Source organism: Podarcis filfolensis (assembly GCF_964270895.1).
Source record: "Podarcis filfolensis genome assembly, chromosome: 8".
Taxonomy (NCBI): Eukaryota; Metazoa; Chordata; class Lepidosauria; order Squamata; family Lacertidae; genus Podarcis; species Podarcis filfolensis.
Window position 1 is genome coordinate 85,782,083 of NC_139611.1, and position 21,745 is coordinate 85,803,827.

General features: G+C 50.9%; 1 protein-coding gene across 2 annotated transcripts; it reads right to left on the reverse strand.

The window, feature by feature from the left end:
• Nucleotides 1-458: 458 nt before the first annotated feature.
• Nucleotides 459-18,682, reverse strand: COQ8B (coenzyme Q8B). 2 transcript variants are annotated; one of them, XM_083627313.1, is made up of 14 exons: nt 18,306-18,682; nt 14,880-15,191; nt 14,354-14,420; nt 13,684-13,761; nt 12,924-13,046; nt 12,016-12,101; nt 11,659-11,799; nt 11,388-11,469; nt 9,515-9,608; nt 7,586-7,727; nt 6,033-6,140; nt 5,877-5,942; nt 4,338-4,424; nt 459-1,996 (listed from the first exon to the last, which is right to left on the reverse strand). In XM_083627313.1, exons 1-14 carry the CDS (start codon nt 18,441-18,443, stop codon nt 1,694-1,696), a joined length of 1,827 nt encoding a protein of 608 aa, XP_083483439.1. In that variant the 5' UTR covers nt 18,444-18,682; the 3' UTR covers nt 459-1,693. The 2 variants fall into 2 exon arrangements, with proteins under 2 accessions (XP_083483439.1, XP_083483438.1); XM_083627312.1 differs by having other exon boundaries at nt 14,880-15,194; nt 18,306-18,681.
• Between the last annotated feature and the right edge of the window lie 3,063 nt (nt 18,683-21,745).

Below are 21,745 nucleotides of genomic sequence, written 5' to 3' on the forward strand. Positions count from 1 at the left end.
CATAAGACGCACAGACATTTCCCCTAACTTTTTAGGAAGAAAAAAGTGTGTCTTATGGAGCGAAAAAATATGGTAAATCACATTTCTAGCACATTTTCGTCCTGGAAAACGTTTCCCCACAAATCAGTTGCCTCTTTTTATCCCTCCCTCTTTCTCTGTTTTCTTTCTCTCCCCCTTTCTTTTCTCCCTTCCGCGCTGCCCTCTCTCTTAATTATCCCTAACCTTAGTTTTGTTTCTATATACGCCTTTCTCTCATTTCCTTGTGTCTTTCGGATTTGATTATCCTAATATAATTTCCCCACAGATGGGGTCATCAAGTATGTGATCGTTGTCTAATGAGATGTGCTATGTTTCTCCCCATTTGCTTTCAACTTTTCCATTCTTCAGTCACTCCCTCTGCCCTAAAAAATAAAAAAAATTAAGCAAGGATGAGGAGCTAAGACGTCAGAGCCACAGGGCAATATCAAAGCATTTATCTGAGCTTTAAAAAAGATTATATATATAGAGAGAGAGGGAGGAGTCCCTTCTCCAATAAAAACCGATACCAAGCAGTGAAAAGCCTTGCTAAATTTGCAGAAGTGTGACAGGGCGTTCTGATGGATCAGATGCTTCTTTCATTTCCCAGACTGGGTGTTGGCTCTGTTAAGACGCTCTGGGGTGGGGCTGGGAGCCCCTCCCTGCACAAAAATGCCCCCAAACTGCAACTCGTGGCTTCCCTGCCCGCTTTTGGCCCACAAAGGAACAGCCGCTTGCTTTTCTGGCCCTCAGCACCTCTGTGTTTGGATGGCAGAGAAAACACACGGACACCGTTTTTTCATTTTAAAAAACACCCGTTAGCTGTAATGGGCAGAGACACATACAGACACACACACACTTTGGCCACCCAAGTCAGGCCCAAGACCCAGTTGCTTCTGCCAGATCCCTCTCCCCCCAGATCTCTCGCTGCCTTTCTCTCTTTGTCTAGCTGCCCCAGTTTAAAGTCACACCCAAGTTTATATATTAAAAGCAGAAGGAAGGGAGGGGTCCCTTTCACGGGTGGGACGCGCCCCAGCTCAGCGCTCATGTCCTCCTGCTCCAAAGGCCACAGATGGAGGAAGCCAGGACTCTCCTGGCTGGAGTTAGGAACCGGAAAGGGACATGGGGACGGATGGATCTCCTTGGGAGCAGCAGCGAAGCTCTTTTATCATTCCCAGGAGACTGACAGCCCCCAAATCACTTGAGCTTCTTCAAGCCTCTTTGCTTGGTGATGAGAACCGTCGGTTCCTCCAAGGGAGTCGATTGCAGGGAGCGCCAAACCTCGCTGATTTGACCGTACCCTTTGGGCGGCGGTGGCACCTCAGCTATTGCTGCCCTAGGGACACCGGGCCTGTAGGGGGCAGGAGAGCGGGCAGGAGGCCAAGCGAGGGTGTGGGGCAGAGCTGGCTGGCGCTACCCCTTCCCTTGCTCAAGAGGAGACCGCCAGAGGGGTTGAGGATGAAAATGCCAGGCCAGGTGGCTGTGTTAGAGGGCAGCTCTAATACCGGCCAGTGGCTGGTCCGAAGAAAGACCCCCGCTTGGCCGAGATGCTGCCCCACAGAGGGCCCCTGCCCCACACAAGCTGTCCCGGCAGCAGAATGGTCAGGGCTCCCTCACGGAGAGTTGCAGCCAGCTTGCAAGCTGCAGGATCCACTCGCAGAAACAGCAGAGGATCCCCCTAGGCTCTGCTGGCCATGGGAGCTGAGCGCTCCCCGGCCAAGTACCGGGCATAGGCCTCTTCGAACATCTCCCGGCAGGGGATGGCGGCCCCGAGTCGTGCGCAGATGAGGAAGGATCCGGCGATCTTGCGGTGCAGCGAGTAGCTCTCCTCCGGAGGGGGGCTGAGTCGGTGCTTCAGCATCACGGGAATGAGGTCCTGGATGCAGCGAGTGGTGCGCTGGGTGCCGAAGTCGAAGGGGCCCGGCGTGGAGAAGGCCTCTCCCAGGATCATCACGGCGTCCACGTGGGCGTCCTCAAACACCTGCCGGGAGAAGGAGGGAGGTCAGTCTAAGGGCAGGTGTTTCTGGGACTGGCAGGGGCCACAGGGGCTGACAGGAAGGGGAAGAGGGGTTCCTGAGCATGGGCAGACTGCCTTTACCACTTCTTTCAGCCTTGGTCAGACCCCACCTGTGTCCAATTCTGGATGCCACAGTTTTAGAAGGGTGTTGACAAGGAAGGCAGGCAGAGGAGGGAGACAGAGATGATTGAGGGTCTGGAAACCAACCCTGATGAGGAACGGTTGAAGGAGCTGGGAATGTTTAGCCAGGGAAAGCAGAGACTGAATGCTTTGATAAGTAAGGGGAATGAGATAAAAAAAATGAATCTACTTGCAGGCCACAAGCAGCCTTTCTCAAGCTGTGGGTCCCCAGATGTTGTTGAACTACAACTCCCATCACCCCTAGCGAGCAAGGCCAGAGCTCAGGGATGATGGGAGTTGTAGTCCAACAACATCTGGGGACCCACAGCTTGAGAACCACTCAAATAGAGGCACTGGGTTTCACTAGGGGGCGCTGCCCTACCTCGAATCGGCCAGGAAGGAGGGCTTGGCCCCAGGGATCTCCTGTCTTGCGTTCGAATCCCCTTTTCTGGGTGCAGCACCCTTGCAGGATTCGGCCTGTCCCAGCAGAACAACATGGGGTGGAGCTGGGTGTGGGTGGGTGCTGGAGGAGGCGAAGGGGACGTGCAAGGAAGGAATTGTTTGTCGCTGCCCCCTTCTCTTCCTTTTTAAACTTCAAAAGTGGGGATGTGTCCATGAAACAGCCTTTCTCAACCTGTGGGTCCCCAGATGTTGTTGAACTACAACTCCCATCACCCCATAGCTAGCAAGGCCAGAGCTCAGGGATGATGGGAGTTGTAGTCCAACAACATCTGGGGACCCACAGGTTGAGAACCGCTTCAAAGAATCTAAAACAAATAAGCCAGCCCCCCATCCCCAGCTAAATCACAAAATGGTAGGCATGGCAGAGCAACTGCTCAGAGGAAGGGGGGGCGGAGAATGGCACCCCACTCCGGACAGTATGGGACTCAGACTTTGGAAACCTGGTGCCCTCCTAAGAAGAGCCTGGCTGTGGGATCAGGCCCATCTAGTCCAGCCTCCTATTCTACCCAAAAGAACCGAGGACTCCGGATAGACTGCCGCTGGATCTGGAGGCTCCACAAGAGCGTGAGAAGAGCCTGCCGGATCAGGCCAAAGGGGGCCCCATCCAGTCCTGTTCCCACAGTGGCCAAGGAGACGATGCCTCTTTGGGGAAACCCACAAGGATAAGGGGGCTCTCCTCTGCTGCAGTTCAGAGCAAATGGTGCCCAGAAGCGTTGCTGCCTCTGACTGTGGTGGCAGAGACCCGCCATCCTGGCTAGTAGACACCAATAGCTTTCTCCTCCTCTGTCAATTTGTGCAAGCCCCTTCTAAAGCCATCCAGATGAGTGGCCTCCACTGCCTCTTGTGGCAGGGAGTTCCACAGTTTATGTGCTTCATGAAAAAAGTCTTTCTTTTATCTGCATTCAGCTTCATTGCAATGACCATGAGTTCTAGAGTTATGAGGGAGAGAGAGAGAGAGAGAGAGAGAGAGATTTTCCTCTCTTCTAACGATTGTTGTTGTTTAGTCATTTAGTCGTGTCCGCCTCTTCGTGACCCCCTGGACCAGAGCACGCCAGGCCCTCCTGTCTTCCACTGCCTCCCGCAGTTTGGTCAAACTCATGCTGGTAGTTTCAAGAACACTGTCCAACCATCTCGCCCTCTGTCATCCCCTTCTCCTTGTGCCCTCCATGTTTCCCAACATCAAGGTCTTTTCCAGGGAGTCTTCTCTTCTCATGAGGTAGCCAGAGTCTTGGAGCCTCAGCTTCAGGATCTGTCCTTCCAGTGAGCACTCAGGGCTGATTTCCTTCAGAATGGATCTGTTGGATCTTCTTGCAGTCCATGGGACTCTCAAGAGTCTCCTCTAGCACCATAATTCAAAAGCATCCATTCTTTGGCGATCAGCCTTCTTTATGGTCCAGCTCTCACTTCCATACATCACAGATCATTTTATAATCTCCTCTCTTTAAGCAGCAAGAGCTCTGGTGCTCCTTGAGAAACTTTGTGACTGTTAAACTAGCTTAAGGTGAACAGGCAGGGACAGAGACCATCTCAGAAGATCGGTGGCTGGGTGGGTGGGTGGGGGAGAGATTTAAACCTCCCCTCCTCTTCCTGCCCCCCCTTCCTGGCTCACAGCCTCTTGAAATCCACCCGGTCTGCCTAGCGCCCCTCAGTGCCAACTCAAAACACTGGTTCCTGATCAGCCTGGGGCGGCTGGTGAGATTAATCTCCCGATGGACACACTCACCTTGGTCTCGAACCCCGTCATGAACTTGAGGTCTTTGGACTTTTGCAGCACTTTGGCCCGGTCTCCATCCGCCGCGGCCCTCACCACCTTTGCAGAGAGGAAAGAGAGGGGCTGAGGGGGTGGATATTGGGGGGCTCAGCCCTGCTCTAGCCAGCGGCTAACATTATATAGCCACCACTGGAGCCCCACTTCCCCAACCTGCTACATGTGTGGGGTGTGTGCTGCTGTTGGATTAATATTTTATTATTATTTTGTGTATTATGTGAGGAATGAGGTTACAGGGAACCAGGCAGAGGGCCTTCTGGGTAGCCTGCCCTGTGGAACGCCTTAAGATGTCAAACTACTATTTGACTTTTAGAAGACATCTGAAGGCAGCCCTGTAATAATAATAATATTTATACCCTGCCCATCTGTCTGGGTTTCCCCAGCCACTCTGAGCAGCTGATGGCATATATAAAGGTAAAGGTAAAGGTACCCCTGACCATTAGGTCCAGTTGTGACCCACTCTGGGGTTGCGGTGCTCATCTCGCTCTATGGGCCGAGGGAGCCGGCATTTCTCCGCCGACAGCTTCCGGGTCATGTGGCCAGCAGGACTAAGCCGCTTCTGGTGAACCAGAGCAGCGTACAGAAACGCTGTTTACCTTCCTGCCGGAGCGGTTCCTATTTATCTACTTGCACTTTGACGTGCTTTCGAACTGCTAGGTTGGCAGGAGCAGGGACCAAGCAACGGGAGCTCACCCCGTCGTGGGGATTCGAACCGCCGACCTTCTGATCAGCAAGTCCTAGGCTCTGTGGTTTAACCCACAGCGCCACCCGCGTCCCAATGGCATATATAAAACATAGTAAAACATCAACCATTGAAAACTTCCCGATACAGTGGTACCTTGGGTTACATACGCTTCAGGTTATATACACTCCAGGTTACAGACTCTGCTAACCCAGAAATAGTGCTTCAGGTTAAGAACTTTGCTTCAGGATGAGAACAAGTGGTGCTGCGGCAGCAGGAGGCCCCATTAGCTAATGTGGTGCTTCAGGTTAAGAACAGTTTCAGGTTAAGAACGGACCTCCGGAACGAATTAAGTACTTAACCCGAGGTACCACTGTACAAGGCTGCCTTCAGATGTCTTCTAAAAGTTATATAGTTCTTTATCTCCTTGGCATCTGATGTTTTATTGTGTTTTGAATATTTTATTTGGAGCTGCTCAGAGTGGCTGGGGAAACCCAGTCAGATGGATGGCATATAAACAATTATTATTATTATTATTATTATTATTATTATTATTATTATGCTCTGAAGTATATTATTATTATTAAACGACAGAGATAACACATTACAGAGGTGATGGAAAAGGCTAGAAAGTTAAAATGGACACATGCAGGCTGATGTATTAAAATAGGGTTAGTATGGAGATCCTGCCCTTTCCAATGGCCGAGGGGACGCCCACCTGTGTGATGCCTGGACATCTAGAAAGCAGTCATCTACCCCAGGAGGGATGTGAGATGCTGTAAAAGGAGGAGGAAAAGATAACCGGCACTCACCTCAATGTAATTGTCAGTGAACTCTTTGCTGAAGTCTCGGCTGGCCCCAAAGTCCAGCAGGGTCACCTGCGAGGAACGAGGGGTTAGACGCGCCTGCAGTCTCTCGCACCCGGCAAACATTCCCCCCCACCTGGAGAATCTGGCCCAAACTCCCACCTTGTGCCTCTCGGCATCGTAGAAAAAATTGGACCAGTTTGGATCGGTCTGCATGAAGCGGAACTCAAAGACCTCTCGGAGGCACAGGCGAAGGATGTGGGAACAGATCTGCCGAGAGAAGGAAGAGAGGGAGCCCCTCTTTATTTTTTAGATACTTTTAGTGGAAGGAAAGGCAAAATTTAAAGGAAGAAAGTAAGAAAAGAAAGAAGGTACCAGAAGAGAAGCGTTAGGCGGCAGAAGGGCAGATACAGAACACGAATATTGCGGCTTAATAAATACTTAAAAAATATTACCAATATGTTGAACACATGGTGGACTGAACAAAAACATTAGTCTTAATCCCCTTGTTTTCTTATCATGTGTGCACCGCGTGAATGGAGAGACGGCAAGAATAAAATGGAAGAGAATGGGCGAATTGTGTCTTATTTTCATGTAACCTGGAATGGCCATCCGTCCGTTTGCCTCCTCGTTCATTAATGATGTGAAATCAAACCATACTGCAAGAACCCTTCCTCTTTTACTAGATCCTACTTTGAGACTGATTATTATTATTTTCCGGCCAGGCTACCTGCCAGACTCTTGAGTGCCACTAGTCCAGAGAATGACTAGCTAAAGCGTTTCCCAGAACCTCACTAGAGACATTCTCACTGCGAGAGATGAGCTCCTTGTTTTTTCCCCATCTCTTTATTGGCTTCAGAAAATCAATTTCAAAGTGCCAAATACAGAGAAGGAACAACGGTTTGATCGGAGATTGGAGATGTTTCCTTTAATGCCTTGGCCCAGAAATCTGCAGCCTTGAGGTCATCCTATTGCAGGGTGCCTGCCATTTGGCAGAATTTATGCATAGCTGTCAACTTACAGATTTGAAAATAAGGGACCAGCAGCCTCGAAAATAAGGGATCAGCAGCCAAAATAAGGGATTTTCCAGGCACAGGTATGTTCAACTTCTGAGCCCCTCCCAGCCAAAGGCAGAAAGCCCAGCCAGCAACCAAACGAAGCCTCAAGCGGTGATTCCCACAGCGCAGCAACCCGGCAAAGGGGGTGCAGCAAGGAAAACCACCGTCACCTCTCCGCTGGGAAGCGCTGAGCAAAGGCGAGTCCCCAGGCAACGCGGCCGATTTGATCGGCACAAGGCATGCAAGCTTCACCCCCAGTCGCTCTTAGACTCCTTATTGGGTGAGCAACGCAGCCAAGCAACACAGTTGGAGCCTCCCTCCTCCCTGGCCGGCAGGGAAGGAGGGAGAGGAGCTGCTTTCTTTGAAACCCGGGAAATTTAAGGGACATCATCAATAAGGGACAGCAGCGGGACACGGCGCTGGGATAAGGGACTTTCCCGCCAAACAAGGGACGGTTGACAGCTATGCATTTATGTAGCCTACCCTGGGCAGGCAGGAAAGGGGGCTGCAGCCGCCGGGGGTGTGTGCAAATGCTACGAAGGTCTCCTATAGAGACGCTCCTTTTTGGGGGGTAATGCCATCCACAGACACAGAGACCTCTCCTCCACCCAAGCTTTCTCCGTAAGGAGAGCCCTGCGTTCCTGGCCCCCGCCTCACCTCGTTCCGCAGCTCCTGGCTGAGATCCTGGCAGCGGTCCAGCGGGACGCCCCCCGCCAGCTCCATTGACAGGACCCTGTGAGTGGACAGCTCCTCTACCACCTTGGGCACCTCGAAGAACGGGTCTCCTTCCAGGAGGTGCCTGTGGGGAGAGATGATTCAGCAAGGAGGCTCTCTCCAAGTGGGAGGGCTGCAAGACACCACGCCACGCCCCCCCACAAAAGGGTGGTTGGTCCTGAGGCTACAGAGGTCCTCCAGCGTCATCCCAAAAGGCACCTCCCTTCGAGGGAGGTATTGTTGGGTTATTACTTTTATTTTTATTTTATATACTGTGATGTTTCTACGTGAACTGCCCTCAGACCTCCGGGTATAGGGTAAAGGTAAAGGTAAAGGGACCCCTGACCATTAGGTCCAGTCGTGGCTGACTCTGGGGTTGCAGCGCTCATCTCGCTTTATTGGCCGAGGAAAACGGCGTTTTGTCCGCAGACAGCTTCCGGGTCATGTGGCCAGCATGACTAAGCGGCTTCTGGCAAACCAGAGCAGCACATGGAAACGCCGTTTACCTTCCCGCCGGAGCGGTACCTATTTATCTACTAGCACTTTGACGTGCTTTCGAACTGCTAGGTTGGCAGGAGCAGGGACCGAGCAACTGGAGCTCACCCCGTTGCGGGGATTCGAACTGCCGACCTTCTGATCAGCAAGTCCTAGGCTCTGTGGTTTAACCCACAGCACCACCCGCGTCCCTCGGGTATAGGGTGGTACATAAAATAAATAAATAAATAAATACTAATAGTGGGCTCTGCCCCAGCTCCCGCCCACTCCTGTGGCTCAGTGTGGCACAGCGCCCGCTATGGAGACAGAAGTCCCTGGGTTCAGTCCCTGGCAAGAACTCCTCTTGAAACCAGGTCGTGCTGTTGCTGCCAGCCAGGGTTGACTCGCAGGCCAAGGCAGCTCCCCGCTTTCCCGAGTCAACTCCAAGAGCTGGCAGCCCTGAGCAGGACCGCCTGGGGAAGCCATGCTGGCATTTCCTTGTTAGGGGAAGGGTTTGCAGGGAAGACTCTTGAAAGGCTGGGTAATCTCCCAGGAGGAGCAAGGCCAGGCCAGGGGTTTGCTCTCAGCTACCTGAACTTCCTACAAATACCTAAATACAGACCATCATTTACCCTCGCTAGATTCAACGTGCTGCCATCTGCCTTATTGCAGGGCAGATTCGAGGGTAAACCATACGTGGAACGAGTCTGCCCCTGCGGATTGATGGAGGTAGAAACTGTCTCTCACGCCACTTCTACGGGGATAGACGCTCGGTATTTATTACCCCTGCTATGCAAAAATCTCCAAATGAATCCGAACTTCAATGTCTAAAATCCCTGGTAGAGGGCAAGGATCCTGAGATCACGTTAAGGGTAGCCAAATTCTGTGCGACTGCCATAAAACGTAGCGAACAAGCTATACTAACATGATGATTAAAGCCTTAAATGATAATTTTAGGTTACATGTTAGTGACTAAGTTTTAATTTATATATATTTTTTAACTGTTGCTACATCTGTATTGTCCCTGTTATACCTACCGTATTTTTCGCTCTATAAGACGCACCAGACCACAAGACGCACCTAGTTTTTGGAGGAGGAAAACAAGGGGAAAAAATATTCTGAATCTCAGAAGCCAGAACAGCAAGAGGGATTGCTGCGCAGTGAAAGCAGCAATCCCTCTTGCTGTTCTGGCTTCTGGGATAGCTGCGCAGCCTGCATTCGCTCCATAAGACGCACACACATTTCCCCTTACCTTTCAGGAGGGAAAAAGTGAGTCTTATAGAGCAAAAAATACGGTAATTGCAAATTCAAATGTATCCCTATCGTGTTTTATGACTTCCTTGATATTGTATGTGGGCTGGAACTGGTCTGTGACCAAAACAATAAATTCATTCGTACCTGAACTTCTGGGCGCACTGAGCCTCCCGCTGGTAGTCGCATTCCCACTCCAGCTCCTTCTGAAGCACCTGCAGGGTGTTGTCAGCAAAGAGGCCTGCAAGGAAGCAGAGGCGGGCAGAGGCTGCTCACCCATGACAGCACAAAACTGGGGAACTCCCTGGTGCAGGAGGGAAAGACCCGCCATCCACCTGGACGGCTCTCAAGGAGGACTGGCCAGATTCAGGGAGGAGGAAAGGGCTCTGGTGCGCAGGTCCTGCCTACAGGTTGCTACCTGGTAGGCCCTTGTGAGAAGATGGACTAGATGTGAAAATGTATAGATTGCTTTTGGAACGGCATATAAAAGGTGAACAGGTAAAATCTGCAATGGTACACTGGGCAAGGGATTTGAGGCATAACATTCAGATTGCAGATTTGGAAAGGTTACGGAAAACAGATTTGAAATTCACATAATGTCGTGCGCTGAAAGAAAATTACAGCGGATGCTCGGGTTGCGAACGTGATCCGTGCGGGATGCACATTCGCAACCCGCAGCGTTTGCAGCCCGCGTCTGCACACGCACGGGAAGCAATTTGGCGCTTCTGCGCATGCGCAAATCAAGATTGAGTGCTTCTGCGCATGCACGAGTGCCGAAACCCGGAAGTAACCAGTTCTCGTACTTCCGGGTTTCGGCGGTCCGTAACCCGAAAAAAACGCAACCTGAAGCAGCTGTAACCCGAGGTATGACTGCATATGAAAATGATGTGTTGATTGTATTTGACTCCTAGTAATCCTAGTAAGCTAGCAAAAATGTGTAAAACAAGTACAAATACCTGCTGGAAATGTAAAGAAAAAGAAGGTAACGTTTATCATATGTGGTGGTGGTATAAGGCAATAAGGGAAATGATATACAATGAACTGAAAAACATGTTTTAAATAACGTTGGTGGGGTGGAAATCCAGAAGCCTTCTTATTAGGAATTGTAGGTACCGACATCCCAAAGGAACTCATCGTGTACACGACAACAGTAGCACGGATGCTAGTAGCCCAGAGATGGAAAGAAATTGAGTCCCTAGCAGAGAGGAATAGCAAACCAAGATATTAGATTACGCTGAAATTGCAAAACTGACCAGAAAGCTCAGGGACCAAGAAGACAAAAACTTCCAAGAAAGAATGGGGGGAAATTATAATTTATTTAGGAGACCACCGGAAGCAGATGAAAACAGGATTTTAATCTCACTTGTAATGTAACAAAGACTATGGACAATATGGACAGATGTAATAGATTATGAAATAAGATGCAGTTGAAAACGTTGACAATAGGACCCGTGGAAGGGATTGGGGGGGAAGTCTCAAGATTCAGATAAATCTCTCTATATGGATATATATTTGGTTTGTTATGAATTTATACCTGTAAAATCAAATAAAAACGATTTTTAAAAAAATCTGATTTCTTCCCGCAGGGCCTGTAAGACAGAGTTGTTCCGCCTGGCCTTTGGCTTGGAGTCAATTTGATTCCCTCCCCCTCTTTCTTTTTTCCTTTCTCCTTCTGTGTTGGAACTCCTGTTTGGGGACTTCCCTGGCTTTTTTCTGGCCCACATAGGACCAGTCTGGATAGTTGGCCTTGGTGAAGACTTGACGTTTTTATCCCCCCAAAACTGAGTTTTCACTGAAATGAGGCTGCATTTTAATGTTGTATTTTAATCTTGTTTTCAAGCTGTATTTCAATCAATTGTTTTATATTTGCTGTTAGCCGCCCTGAGCCTGGTCTTGGCTGGGTATAAATAAAATTTATTATTATTATTATTATTATTATTATTATTATTATTATTATGAAGAGGAAGAGAGAAGATGGGACTAGATGGACCCCCTTTGGCTCACCTTGCGTTCTCCTTACCTTCTGGGAGCATCATGCTCATCTTGAGCACCACCAACAGGTTATCCACATCACTCCGGATGCTCTGAGCAATGCCTGGGTACTGCAGAAGGAGAGGAGGGAGACGGAATGTCAAGACCGGCTTCCAACCCCGGCAGACCAGAGACTTGCCTCGCAGTGAAAGTCTCTCCCTACAGGCTCTGCCCTCGCCCTGTGGCCAGAGCATCTTCCTTGCGTGCACAGTCCTGGGTTCAAATCCCGGCAACGTCTCCACGTCTGAGCCAACGTTTACCTGGATCTTCATGGCCACTTCGGTCCCGTCCTTCAGCACCCCAAGGTGCACTTGGCCGATGGAGGCGGCCGCAAAGGGCGTTTCCTCAAAGGAGGCGACTCTGTCCCGCCAGTCGGCACCCAGTTCTTCCACCAGGACACCCTGGAAGGGGAAGAACAGAGAGTCCCTGGAGCAACATGTTGGAGAGCTGCCTCTCACCATCAGTGACTGCCATCTGGACTGAGGCAGCATCTCAGTGTGGCAGCTGAGTTGGACTTCCCTGCTCACAGCATCCATGCCAACCCTCCCACCCAACCACAGGCAGAGGGCAAAGGCGGCTTCCCTCGCGGCCCCCTGCCCCACCCCACAGCAACGCACCATCATCTGAGAGGGCGGCATGAAGTCGGCGCTTTGTCGGACGCGCTGGAAGATCTGCTGCAGCTGGGGGCTGATGAAGCTGTTGTCTGTGGGGAGAAGCGGGCGTCCCAAAGAAACTGTTTTTTAAATACCATTTGCAATGCTGCAACCCACCCTGCTGGCCTGGAGAGGCTCTTTGGTTTTGGCTCGGGAGGGCAGTCCTTTGACGGGTGGGGAGGACTCCCTGGTCCTGAATGGGGCAACTGTGCCCCTGAAGGACCAGGTGTGCAGCCTGGGAGTCATTCTGGACTCACAGCTGTCCATGGAGGCGCAGGTCAATTCTGTGTCCAGGGCAGCTGTCTGCCAGCTCCATCTGGTACGCAGGATGAGACCCTAGCTGCCTGCAGACTGTCTCGCCAGAGTGGTGCATGCTCTAGTTATCTCCCGCTTGGACTACTGCAATGCGCTCTATGTGGGGCTACCTTTGAAGGTGACCCGGAAACTGCAACTAATCCAGAATGCGGCAGCTAGACTGGTGACTGGGAGCGGCTGCCGAGACCACATGACACTGGTCCGAGCACAATTCAAAGTGTTGGTGCTGACCTTTAAAGCCCTAAACAGCCTCGGTCCAGTATATCTGAAGGAGCGTCTCCACCCCCATCGTTCTGCCCAGACACTGAGGTCCAGCTCCGAGCGCCATCTGGTGGCTCCCTCACTGTGAGAAGTGAGGTTACAGGGAACCAGGCAGAGGGCCTTCTTGGTGGTGGCACCCGCCCTGTGGAACACCCTCCCACCAGATGTCAAGGAAATAAACAACTATCTGACTATCAGAAGACATCTGAAGGCAGTCCTATTAGGGAAGTTTTATTCTGTTTTTAGTATTCTGCTGGGAGCAGCCCAGAGTGGCTGGGGTATCCCCCCCCCGATACCTTGAATGCTCAACATCTGGCCAATCTTGAGGGCAGCCCCACGCATTTTGCAGAGGGTGTCCACGATCCGCTCGGCGTTTGCTTCCGACAGGAAGGGGTTGGAGTCCAGCAGGAAGCTTGCGTCTGCAGAGGGGGAGGGAAGAAAGATTCGCGTGTGCCTGGGGTAGCAGGTCTCTCATGAGAGCAGAATATGTGTGTCTCCACCCGCATCGTTCAGCCCGGACACTGAGATCCAGCGCCAAGGGCCTTCTGGCGGTTCCCTCATTGCAAGAAGCCAAGTTACAGGGAACCAGGCAGAGGGCCTTCTCGGTGGTGGCTCCCGCCCTGTGGAACGTCCTCCCACCAGATGTGAAGGAAATAAGCAGCTATCTTATCTTTAAAAGACATCTGAGGGCAGCCCTGTTTAGGGAGGTTTTTTATATTTAATGCTGCATTGTTTTTAATCACTCGATCGGGAGCCGCCCAGAGTGGCTGGGGAAACTCAGCCAGATGGGCAGGGTATAAATAATAAGTTTATTATTATTATTATTATTATTATTATTATTATTATTCTGGGTCAGGCCAAAGGGGGCCCAGCTAGTCTGGCATCCTCTTCCCTTGAGAGCAGAAGAAGAGTCCAGCCACTTTTTGAGGCAAGGCCAGCCCCAGCCACGCACCCCGGCCCTCAAAATCTTTAGGAGCAGCCCCTTGTGGCCTCGCACGCACATGTGCAAGAGAGCACGAGTACACAGGGCAGGCCCTTCTCTTGCACCTTCCTTACCCTTGATTTTTTGCTCCCCGTTAAGGGAGTTCCTCGCCACTTCCACCAAGGCTCCGAAGCCCAGGCCCACAGCCAGACCTGGAAGGGAGAAAGGACTCTATGAATCGCAGGCGGGTGTGTGTGTGTGTGTGTGGAATAGAATGAGTCCAGTCTCCCCCTCAGCCCAGTCTCTCCCACCACCAGCTCCAACTGCCCCTCCCCACCCCACCAATGTGGAACCCATAGGAAGGTCTACTCTGCAAACATAAATTACATTAGGATCGTCCTCAAGAAATGCTTAGGATTGTAATTTTGTGAGTGGAATATTCATTTCAAGCCATTCATTCTCAGCCCTCTCCAATTCCCAAATGACAAGATTTATTGTGATAGTTTAATACTTCCTTTTCAGGGGGGAACTTGCTACAATTCAAGGACCTGTCCAGGTTAGTTTTTGTAGATGTGCATTCAACTTCCACGCTCCTGCAGCCGTTTACAACGTTCCACGACTGGCCCTTTCTTCTGAGCAACTGGCGTCTGTCTAAACATTCCGTGACATCACAGCAGCCAAACCAATGGCAGCAAAGCAGGCAAACGAAAGGCAAAATCCAGTCGCATCACCCTGGCATTCTCCCTCCCTCTCTGTGATGCAACAAATCTTCAACTGCAAATGCTGCCGCCTGGAGGATCTCACCTCCAAAATTCGCAAGGCGTCCAACGCGGGTCACTGGTACTTTCCGCTCACGGGCTCTCTCGCTGAGCTGAGGAACAAAGCAGACAGCAGAAAAGTTAAGCCAGACAGATGTTGGGGGGCAAGGAAGGCTCACCCCCTCTTGTGAGCGCTCCAGAAACATCTGGGAACAGAGCGTTAAGACAAGATGGGTCCACCTTGGCGTGTCCAACCAGATTATTTTTATGATCTTAAGCATAAAGTTTCTAGAGTTGCGATTTGAACTATTTCCCCAGCCAACCGCGGCAATTAACAGCAGTACCTGTGCGTACACCTTAACCCAGAGCTTTCCAAACTATGTGCCGCAACACACTTGCTTGTCGGCTGCAGCGTGTGGGTGTGTTGCGAAATGAAAAAGTGTGTCACAAACAGGGAACGTTTGGAAACTTCTGCCTTAAGCGTTGTGCTGAACGTTGCATCCCTGCTGGATCCTGGTTGGCTCAGGGTTCAAGCCACCCACTCCCCCCTCCCCACGAGACCCAGGCCTTACCTTCTGCCTCATTTTGCCCAGACTCTCCTGGTCTTTCCTCGGACGAGATTCCCTCGCCTTCTGGATGTCCTCCACCGTGAGACCTCGAAGCGGCGCACTCTGATGAATCAGACGGGGGCGACCAGAGCTGGAGACTCCCCAAAGCCCGGGTGCCCCTGTGGGCATGGGAAGCGGCTGGTCACCGGAACGATCGGCAGCCCATCCTGTGGCGCTTGCGGTGTGACAAGAGTTTGCCCCCTGCAGGAACCACCTTCCCGGGCAAGGCAGGTTTTCCTGCTCCTCCCAAGGAGATGCTGGGAGCTCCACAGTTTCCTGCTAAAAGCAGAAAGCAGATTGCTGTTTCCTGCCGGGTCCAGGACACAGAGCTCTCAGCCGCCAAAACCCAATTTCTTCTAAAGCGCTGGGATCAGGTGCGCCAACTCTCAGGGTCAGAGGCTTCATTAGCCCCCTCAATATTCCTTTTTTTTTTTAATTGGTTTTAATTCATTTTACTACATCCAACATTAAAACAAGTGAAGAAATAAACATACATAACACATACATACAAAAAAAGGAGTACATAAATAAAAGAAATAATAATAAAAAAAACAAAAGAAAAAACATCACCTAACATAAAACACCAACTAACTAACTTACATTAACTAAATAACTAAATAACACACAACATTAATTGACTTCCCTTCATCTCGGTTTCAGAATATATTATATGATTTTTTATCTGCAGTTTCTTTTCCTCAAAAGACTCTTTACGTCACAAGTGTTACGTCACACCTACTGTGATTTTTAGATTTTTTACCTCTGTTTCCATATATGTCATAAATTTATTCCATTCTTTATTAAACTTTATGTCTTTTTGATTTCTTATTTTCTGTGTCATTTTTGCCAGTTCTAAATAATCAAATAGTTTGGTTTGCCATTCGTTTATAGTTGGGATTTTTGATGTCTTCCAATTCTGCGCTATTAGAGTTCTGGCAGCCAGCCCCCTCAATATTCCTTAGCAGGGCGCTTAGCGCCAGCCCCCCAATATTGAGGGGGCAGAGGAGGGCAAAGCACAGGTCAATTCTGTGTCCAGGGCAGCTGTCCCTCCCTTCCCTCAGACTGTCTCGCCAGAGTGGTGCATGCTCTGGTTATCTCTCACTTGGGACTACTGCAATGCGCTCTACGTGGGGCTACCTTTGAAGGTGACCCAGAAACTACAACTAATCCAGAATGCGGCAGCTAGACTGGTGACTGGGAGCGGCCGCCGAGACCACATAACACAGGTCTTGAAAGACCTACATTGGCTCCCAGCACATTTCCAAGCACAATTCAAAGTGTTGGTGCTGACCTTTAAAGCCCTAAACGGCCTCAGCCCAGTATACTTGAAGGAGCATCTCCACCCCCATCGTCCAGCCCGGACACTGAGGTCCAGTGCCAAGGGCCTTCTGGCGGTTCCCTCCCTGAGAGAAGCAAAGCTACAGGGAACCAGGCAGAGGGCCCTCTCCGTGGTGGCACCTGCCCTGTGGAACGCCCTCCCACCAGATGTCAAAGAGATAAACAACTACCTGACATTTAGAAAACAGCTGAAGGTAGCCCTGTTCAGGGAAGTCTTTAATGTCTGACAATTTTATGTATTTTTAATCTTTGTTGGAAGCCGCCCAGAGTGGCTGGGGAAACTCAGCCAGATCGGCGGGGTACTAATAATAAATTATTATTATTATTATTCTCAATGGAAGGATAAACCAGGCTGCATGGGGCAGGGAGTTCCACATGGGCCACACGCCCCCCCACCCCCCGAATGGAAATTGCAGACGTCAAGTAATGGAGCAGTTGAACATTCAGGGAAAAGGTGACCTCATTTTCTGCTTCTTGAACTTTCAAGGCCATTACCCAGCAGGGAAAACTGAGCTTACCTGTGTGCTAGACATTTATCTATCGATCTATAAAAAGATATAATATTGGGACAGCAGTTCCCAGTGGAGGTGGTCATCCTGGGCTCCACAAGGCACAGTGGCTTTTGTGTGTTCACCAGGAGGCAGATTGGGACGCGGGTGGCGCCATGAGTTAAACCACAGAGCCTAGGACTTGCCGATTAGAAGGTCGGTGGTTCAAATCCCTGCGACGGGGTGAGCTCCCGTTGCTCGGTCCCTGCTCCTGCCAACCTAGCAGTTCAAAAGCACGTCAAAGTGCAAGTAGATAAATAGGTACCGCTACGGCAGGAAGGTAAACGGCATTTCCGTGCGCTGCTCTGGTTCGCCAGAAGCGGCTTAGTCCTGCTGGCCACATGACCGGGAAGCTGTACGCCGGCTCCCTCAGCCAATAAAGCGAGATGAGCGCCGCAACCCCAGAGTCGGCCACGACTGGACCTAACGGTCAGGGGTCCCTTTACCTTTACAGGAGGCGGATTGGACTTGTGCCATGTGGACACATCTACGGATGAAGGATGGTATACAAATTTAATACACAATAAGAGCATCCTCCTCCGAACCCCTCACTTCTCTGTAGCAGTGACCTCCCCTGGTTGTGTAGAGAAGAGCACGCAACACACATGCTGTTTAAGTGGCAAGCGATTTCTATTTTGGCTGCAGGCGTCAACATGCTTAACCGGTTGGGTCTGTCTCTTGGAGCTGATTTTCATCCCTGAAGCCAGGAGTTAAGGGCAGGTGCTTGAGTTTCAAAGGCCATTTCAGCCCTGCTCTCCAGCCACCTTTGGGCAGAATCAGCATCCACGGCCCTCTTCCAGCAGTGATGGCATAGTGGTTAAAGTGTCAGACTGGGAGAGGCTGGGGTTCGAATTCCCACTTTGGCTATTGGGGGGGGGCGTGTGATCTTGGGGGACAGCCACTGCCTTTTCTGAGCCTAACCCACCTAGCAGTGTTGTGGTTGTCGTGGGGATTAAACGAAGGGGTAGGGAGAAGAACTTCACGGAGCTTCTTGGAGGAAAGAAGCAGGGCTGCGGGTGCAACACATTACAGTGGTACCTCGAGTTAAGTACTTAATTTGTTCCGGAGGTCCGTTCTTAACCTGAAACTGTTCTTAAACTGAAGCACCGTTTTAGCTAATGGGGCCTCCTGCTGCCGCCGCGCCACCGGAGCACAATTTCTGTTCTCATCCTGAAGCAAAGTTCTTAACCTGAAGCACTATTTCTGGGTTAGCGGAGTGTGTAACCTGAAGCGTATGTAACCCGAGGTACCACTGTAAATAAAAGCAGCCGCACAGAGGCCTCTGCCCTGCAGGGATCAGCACAGTCATAGAGGCTAGTGTGCAGTTTCACGCTCACAAGCGCATTGCACACTTGCGAGACTTGTTGCACACTTATGAATGAGCACTGGGTGCTGGACCCTTGACCATCAGGGTCCTTCTGACGTGTGGGTTGGGGCCCAGAGCCCCAGCCCAAGGACCTTCCCCCCCCCACACACTTCCACACTCCCCCCCCCACTGACTCACCCTCCTCTTCCTGCAGCTGTCAGGTCTCCCCTCGGAGCTGTGGGTCCCGGATGAGGGTCGTGCCAGCCTGGCCCCCTCAGGGGCGACCCTCCCCGCAGAGCAGCTCCCCAGGAACCGGAGCCCCCGCTTCCAAGGCATCTCGGGGGGGGAGAGGTGTGGCCCCGAGTCCAAGGGCCCTGGGGGGGCAAAGGGCGCCAAGAGAGAGGGGTTCGGGTGAATGAGAGAGGACCCCCCCCAAAAAAAGAGCGGGATCAAAGGTCACCAGGTCCGGGTATGGGGGGGAGACTGTTCCCACCGCGGTCCGACCCTCGCCGCTCGGTTCTCCCCTCCTCTGGCCACCGGCATCTGCTTCCGGGTCCGGCCAGTCCCGCCTCCCTTCCGGACGAGCGCGGCGCGCGTCCAATCAGCGGCCCCGCGTGCTTTCCCGGGCGCTGGAAGGCGTCGGCCAATCAGGGCTCGAGGATCCGCCCCCGCCCGCTTTGATTCATTCATTTCTCTCCCGCTCGCCCCGCCCTCGTTCCCGCGCGCATTCAGGAGGAATCCGTTCGCCGGTGGAACTCGCCGCCACGGGAGGAGGGCGGCCGCGCCGCGCTGCTATTCTTAGCTTACGTTTTTAATTTATCTCCCGCCCGAAGATCCCCGGGCGGGTTGGCAATATTAGAAAGAGATGGAGCCTGTCGGATGAAGCCTCCTGATCTCTCGGTGGCCTTGCAAAACAGCTCTCGGGGGAAACCCGCGTGCAGGATCCGGGCACAGGGGCCACACTCTCCCTGGCCCTCTCCTCCTCCGTGAATCTTTGGAATCCGCTCTTAAAGCCACCCAGGCTGGCTCATGGGGCGGGGAGTTCCACCGTTTAAGTAGGCGCTGTTGGAAGAAGGACTTTGTATTGCTGTCGGCATCCGTCGGTCTCAAGAGACAATGGCGAGCACGGGGTGGGGTTTGAAGTCAAACCGGGTCCCCAGATGTTGTTGGACTACAACTCCCATCACCCCTAGCTAGCAAGACCAGAGCTCAGGGATGATGGGAGTTGTAGTCCAACAACATCTGGGGACCCACAGCTTGAGAACCACTCAAATAGAGGCACTGGGTTTCACTAGGGGGCGCTGCCCTACCTCGAATCGGCCAGGAAGGAGGGCTTGGCCCCAGGGATCTCCTGTCTTGTGTTCGAATCCCCTTTTCTGGGTGCAGCACCCTTGCAGGATTAGGCCTGTCCCAGCAGAACAACATGGGGTGGAGCTGGGTGTGGGTGGGTGCTGGAGGAGGCGAAGGGGACGTGCAAGGAAGGAATTGTTTGTCGCTGCCCCCTTCTCTTCCTTTTTAAACTTCAAAAGTGGGGATGTGTCCATGAAACAGCCTTTCTCAACCTGTGGGTCCCCAGATGTTGTTGAACTACAACTCCCATCACCCCTAGCTAGCAAGGCCAGAGCTCAGGGATGATGGGAGTTGTAGTCCAACATCTGGGGACCCACAGGTTGAGAACCGCTGCAGCGCCCCCCTGTGGCTGCAGAGGCTGGAATCTTGCAACTGCTGCCTCCTTTGTGGTTTTAGCAGCACCAAATTGACATCCCTGGGTGCAAGCCTGTGCCCGGAGGTCCTAGGCTACCTTTGCGACAAGGCCCCCCTCGCGGCCTTTCTCCCCCCCTCCCAATTTTTTTATTGGTTTTCCAAATTTATAACAAACAAAAAACATCAAAAACAAACAAACAGACAGGCAGACATTTATCCTAGCTATAATAGTTCCAATTTTGTCAACATTGCTGGGTGACTTCCTCGAATCCCCCTGGCTGAGTTTCCATATAAATCATTGTAGCAGTTTTCCAAAACTATTTTCACATAAAATTTACTTAGTCAATTAGCATCTTCCTTTCTTTTCATTTTAACTTTTAGCGTAGTATTTTACAACATCACAAATTTAAATCCTAGGCCTATCTGATACTCACAAGTAATTCTATTTAAGTTACCTTAACAGATTTAGCTAAGTAATCTTTGAAATTCTTCCATTCCTCTTGATACTCCTCCTCCTTCTGGTCGCGGACTCTTCCGGTCAGGTCGGCTAGCTCCCAAAAGTCCATCCCCTCTTGGCCTTCCCGATGAGGTCCGAAGGAAAGCGGAGCAAGACGTTGGGTACCCACTTGGCTGCAGGAGTTGCCGGAAGGAGGCGTACACGGCACCGTCCAACTGCCTTAGGGACTCTGCTCCAGATTTTTGTAGAGCAGGGGTCAGCAAACTTTTTCAGCAGGGGGCCTCAGACCTTGTGGGGGGCCAGACTATTGTTTTTTTGGGGGGATATGAACGAATTCCTATGCCCCACAAATAACCCAGAGATGCATTTTAAATAGGACACATTCTAGAGGGCAGGATAGGGGGCCAAAGGTGGACAAGCTACCCCAGTAGGAGCACAATTTGTCTCCCACCAGAGTACCGTCCCTCCCCTGACACCCTATATTATTTCAATATAGTTTCAAGCAAAAGGTCTTCTTCCATGGTTGGTAATGTATGAATATGTACCTCTGCCTTTTCGCAAATGCACAAAGGGTGAATCCAAAACACTTCACACAATCATTCCCCATCATTTCTGGCTACTGGCCATGCTGAAGCCGATGGGAGTTGTAGTTCAGCAGCGCCTGGGGGACCAAAGATTCCACACACCTGGCCCATACAGAAATGGCATTGGCCCTGTGGGGTTTCAGGCAAGTGTCCTGCTCAGCCTCACCTGAAATGCTCAATCTCCAAATATTCCATCAGTCTTGTCTGCCATTCTTCTTTCGTTGGTACACCTCCTTCCTTCCATCTCTGGGCTAGAAGCATTCTCGCTGCCGTCGTTGCATACATAAAAAGTCTTTTATCCTCTTTTGGTATCTCTTCACCTATTACACCTAACGGGAAAGCTTCTGGTTTTTTAACAAATGTATTCCTAAACATTTTCTTTAATTCATTATATATCATTTGCCAGGAAGCTTTTACCAGTGTACATGTCCACCACGTATGGTAAAAAGTACCGTCCTTCCCTTTACATTTCCAACACAGATTTGAACTAGTTTTGTACATTTTTGCAATTTTATTCTGTTAGATACCAGCGATACATCATTTTCATATGGTTTTCCTTCTGTGAACAGCATGCAGTAAACTTTATTTCCTCTTTCCATAACTTTTCCCAAGATGAAAGTTGGATATTATATCCAAAATCTCTAACCCAGTGTATCATCACTGCTTTGACTTCTGTTAACCAGAAGGTTGGTGGTGCTAAATAGTGGGTAGACATAGCAAACGACAGTGATTCTTCAAACAGCTCTTTTTTATTCACAGGCCAGAACAGAACTGAACTGAAGGGTTCAGCCAGCCCACTTATATAGAGCTCCAGTACAACGTAACTGTAACAACTTTCTGTAACTATCCAATCACTGAACGTCACTTTCGATCCCTTATTTGCATATGTGGAC

What these genes read in the sequence shown, in the direction of transcription:
- COQ8B (XM_083627312.1), bottom strand. Translation starts at nt 18,443, where the DNA reads ATGCCTTGGAAGCGGGGGCTCCGGTTCCTGGGGAGCTGCTCTGCGGGG. An exon ending in ACAGCTGCAGGAAGAGGAGG is followed by an intron (nt 15,195 to 18,305) that starts GTGAGTCAGTGG and finishes TTCTGCTTTTAG; the next exon opens with CAGGAAACTGTGGAGCTCCC. An exon ending in TGCCGCCCTCTCAGATGATG is followed by an intron (nt 11,800 to 12,015) that starts GTGCGTTGCTGT and finishes TTCCCCTTCCAG; the next exon opens with GGTGTCCTGGTGGAAGAACT.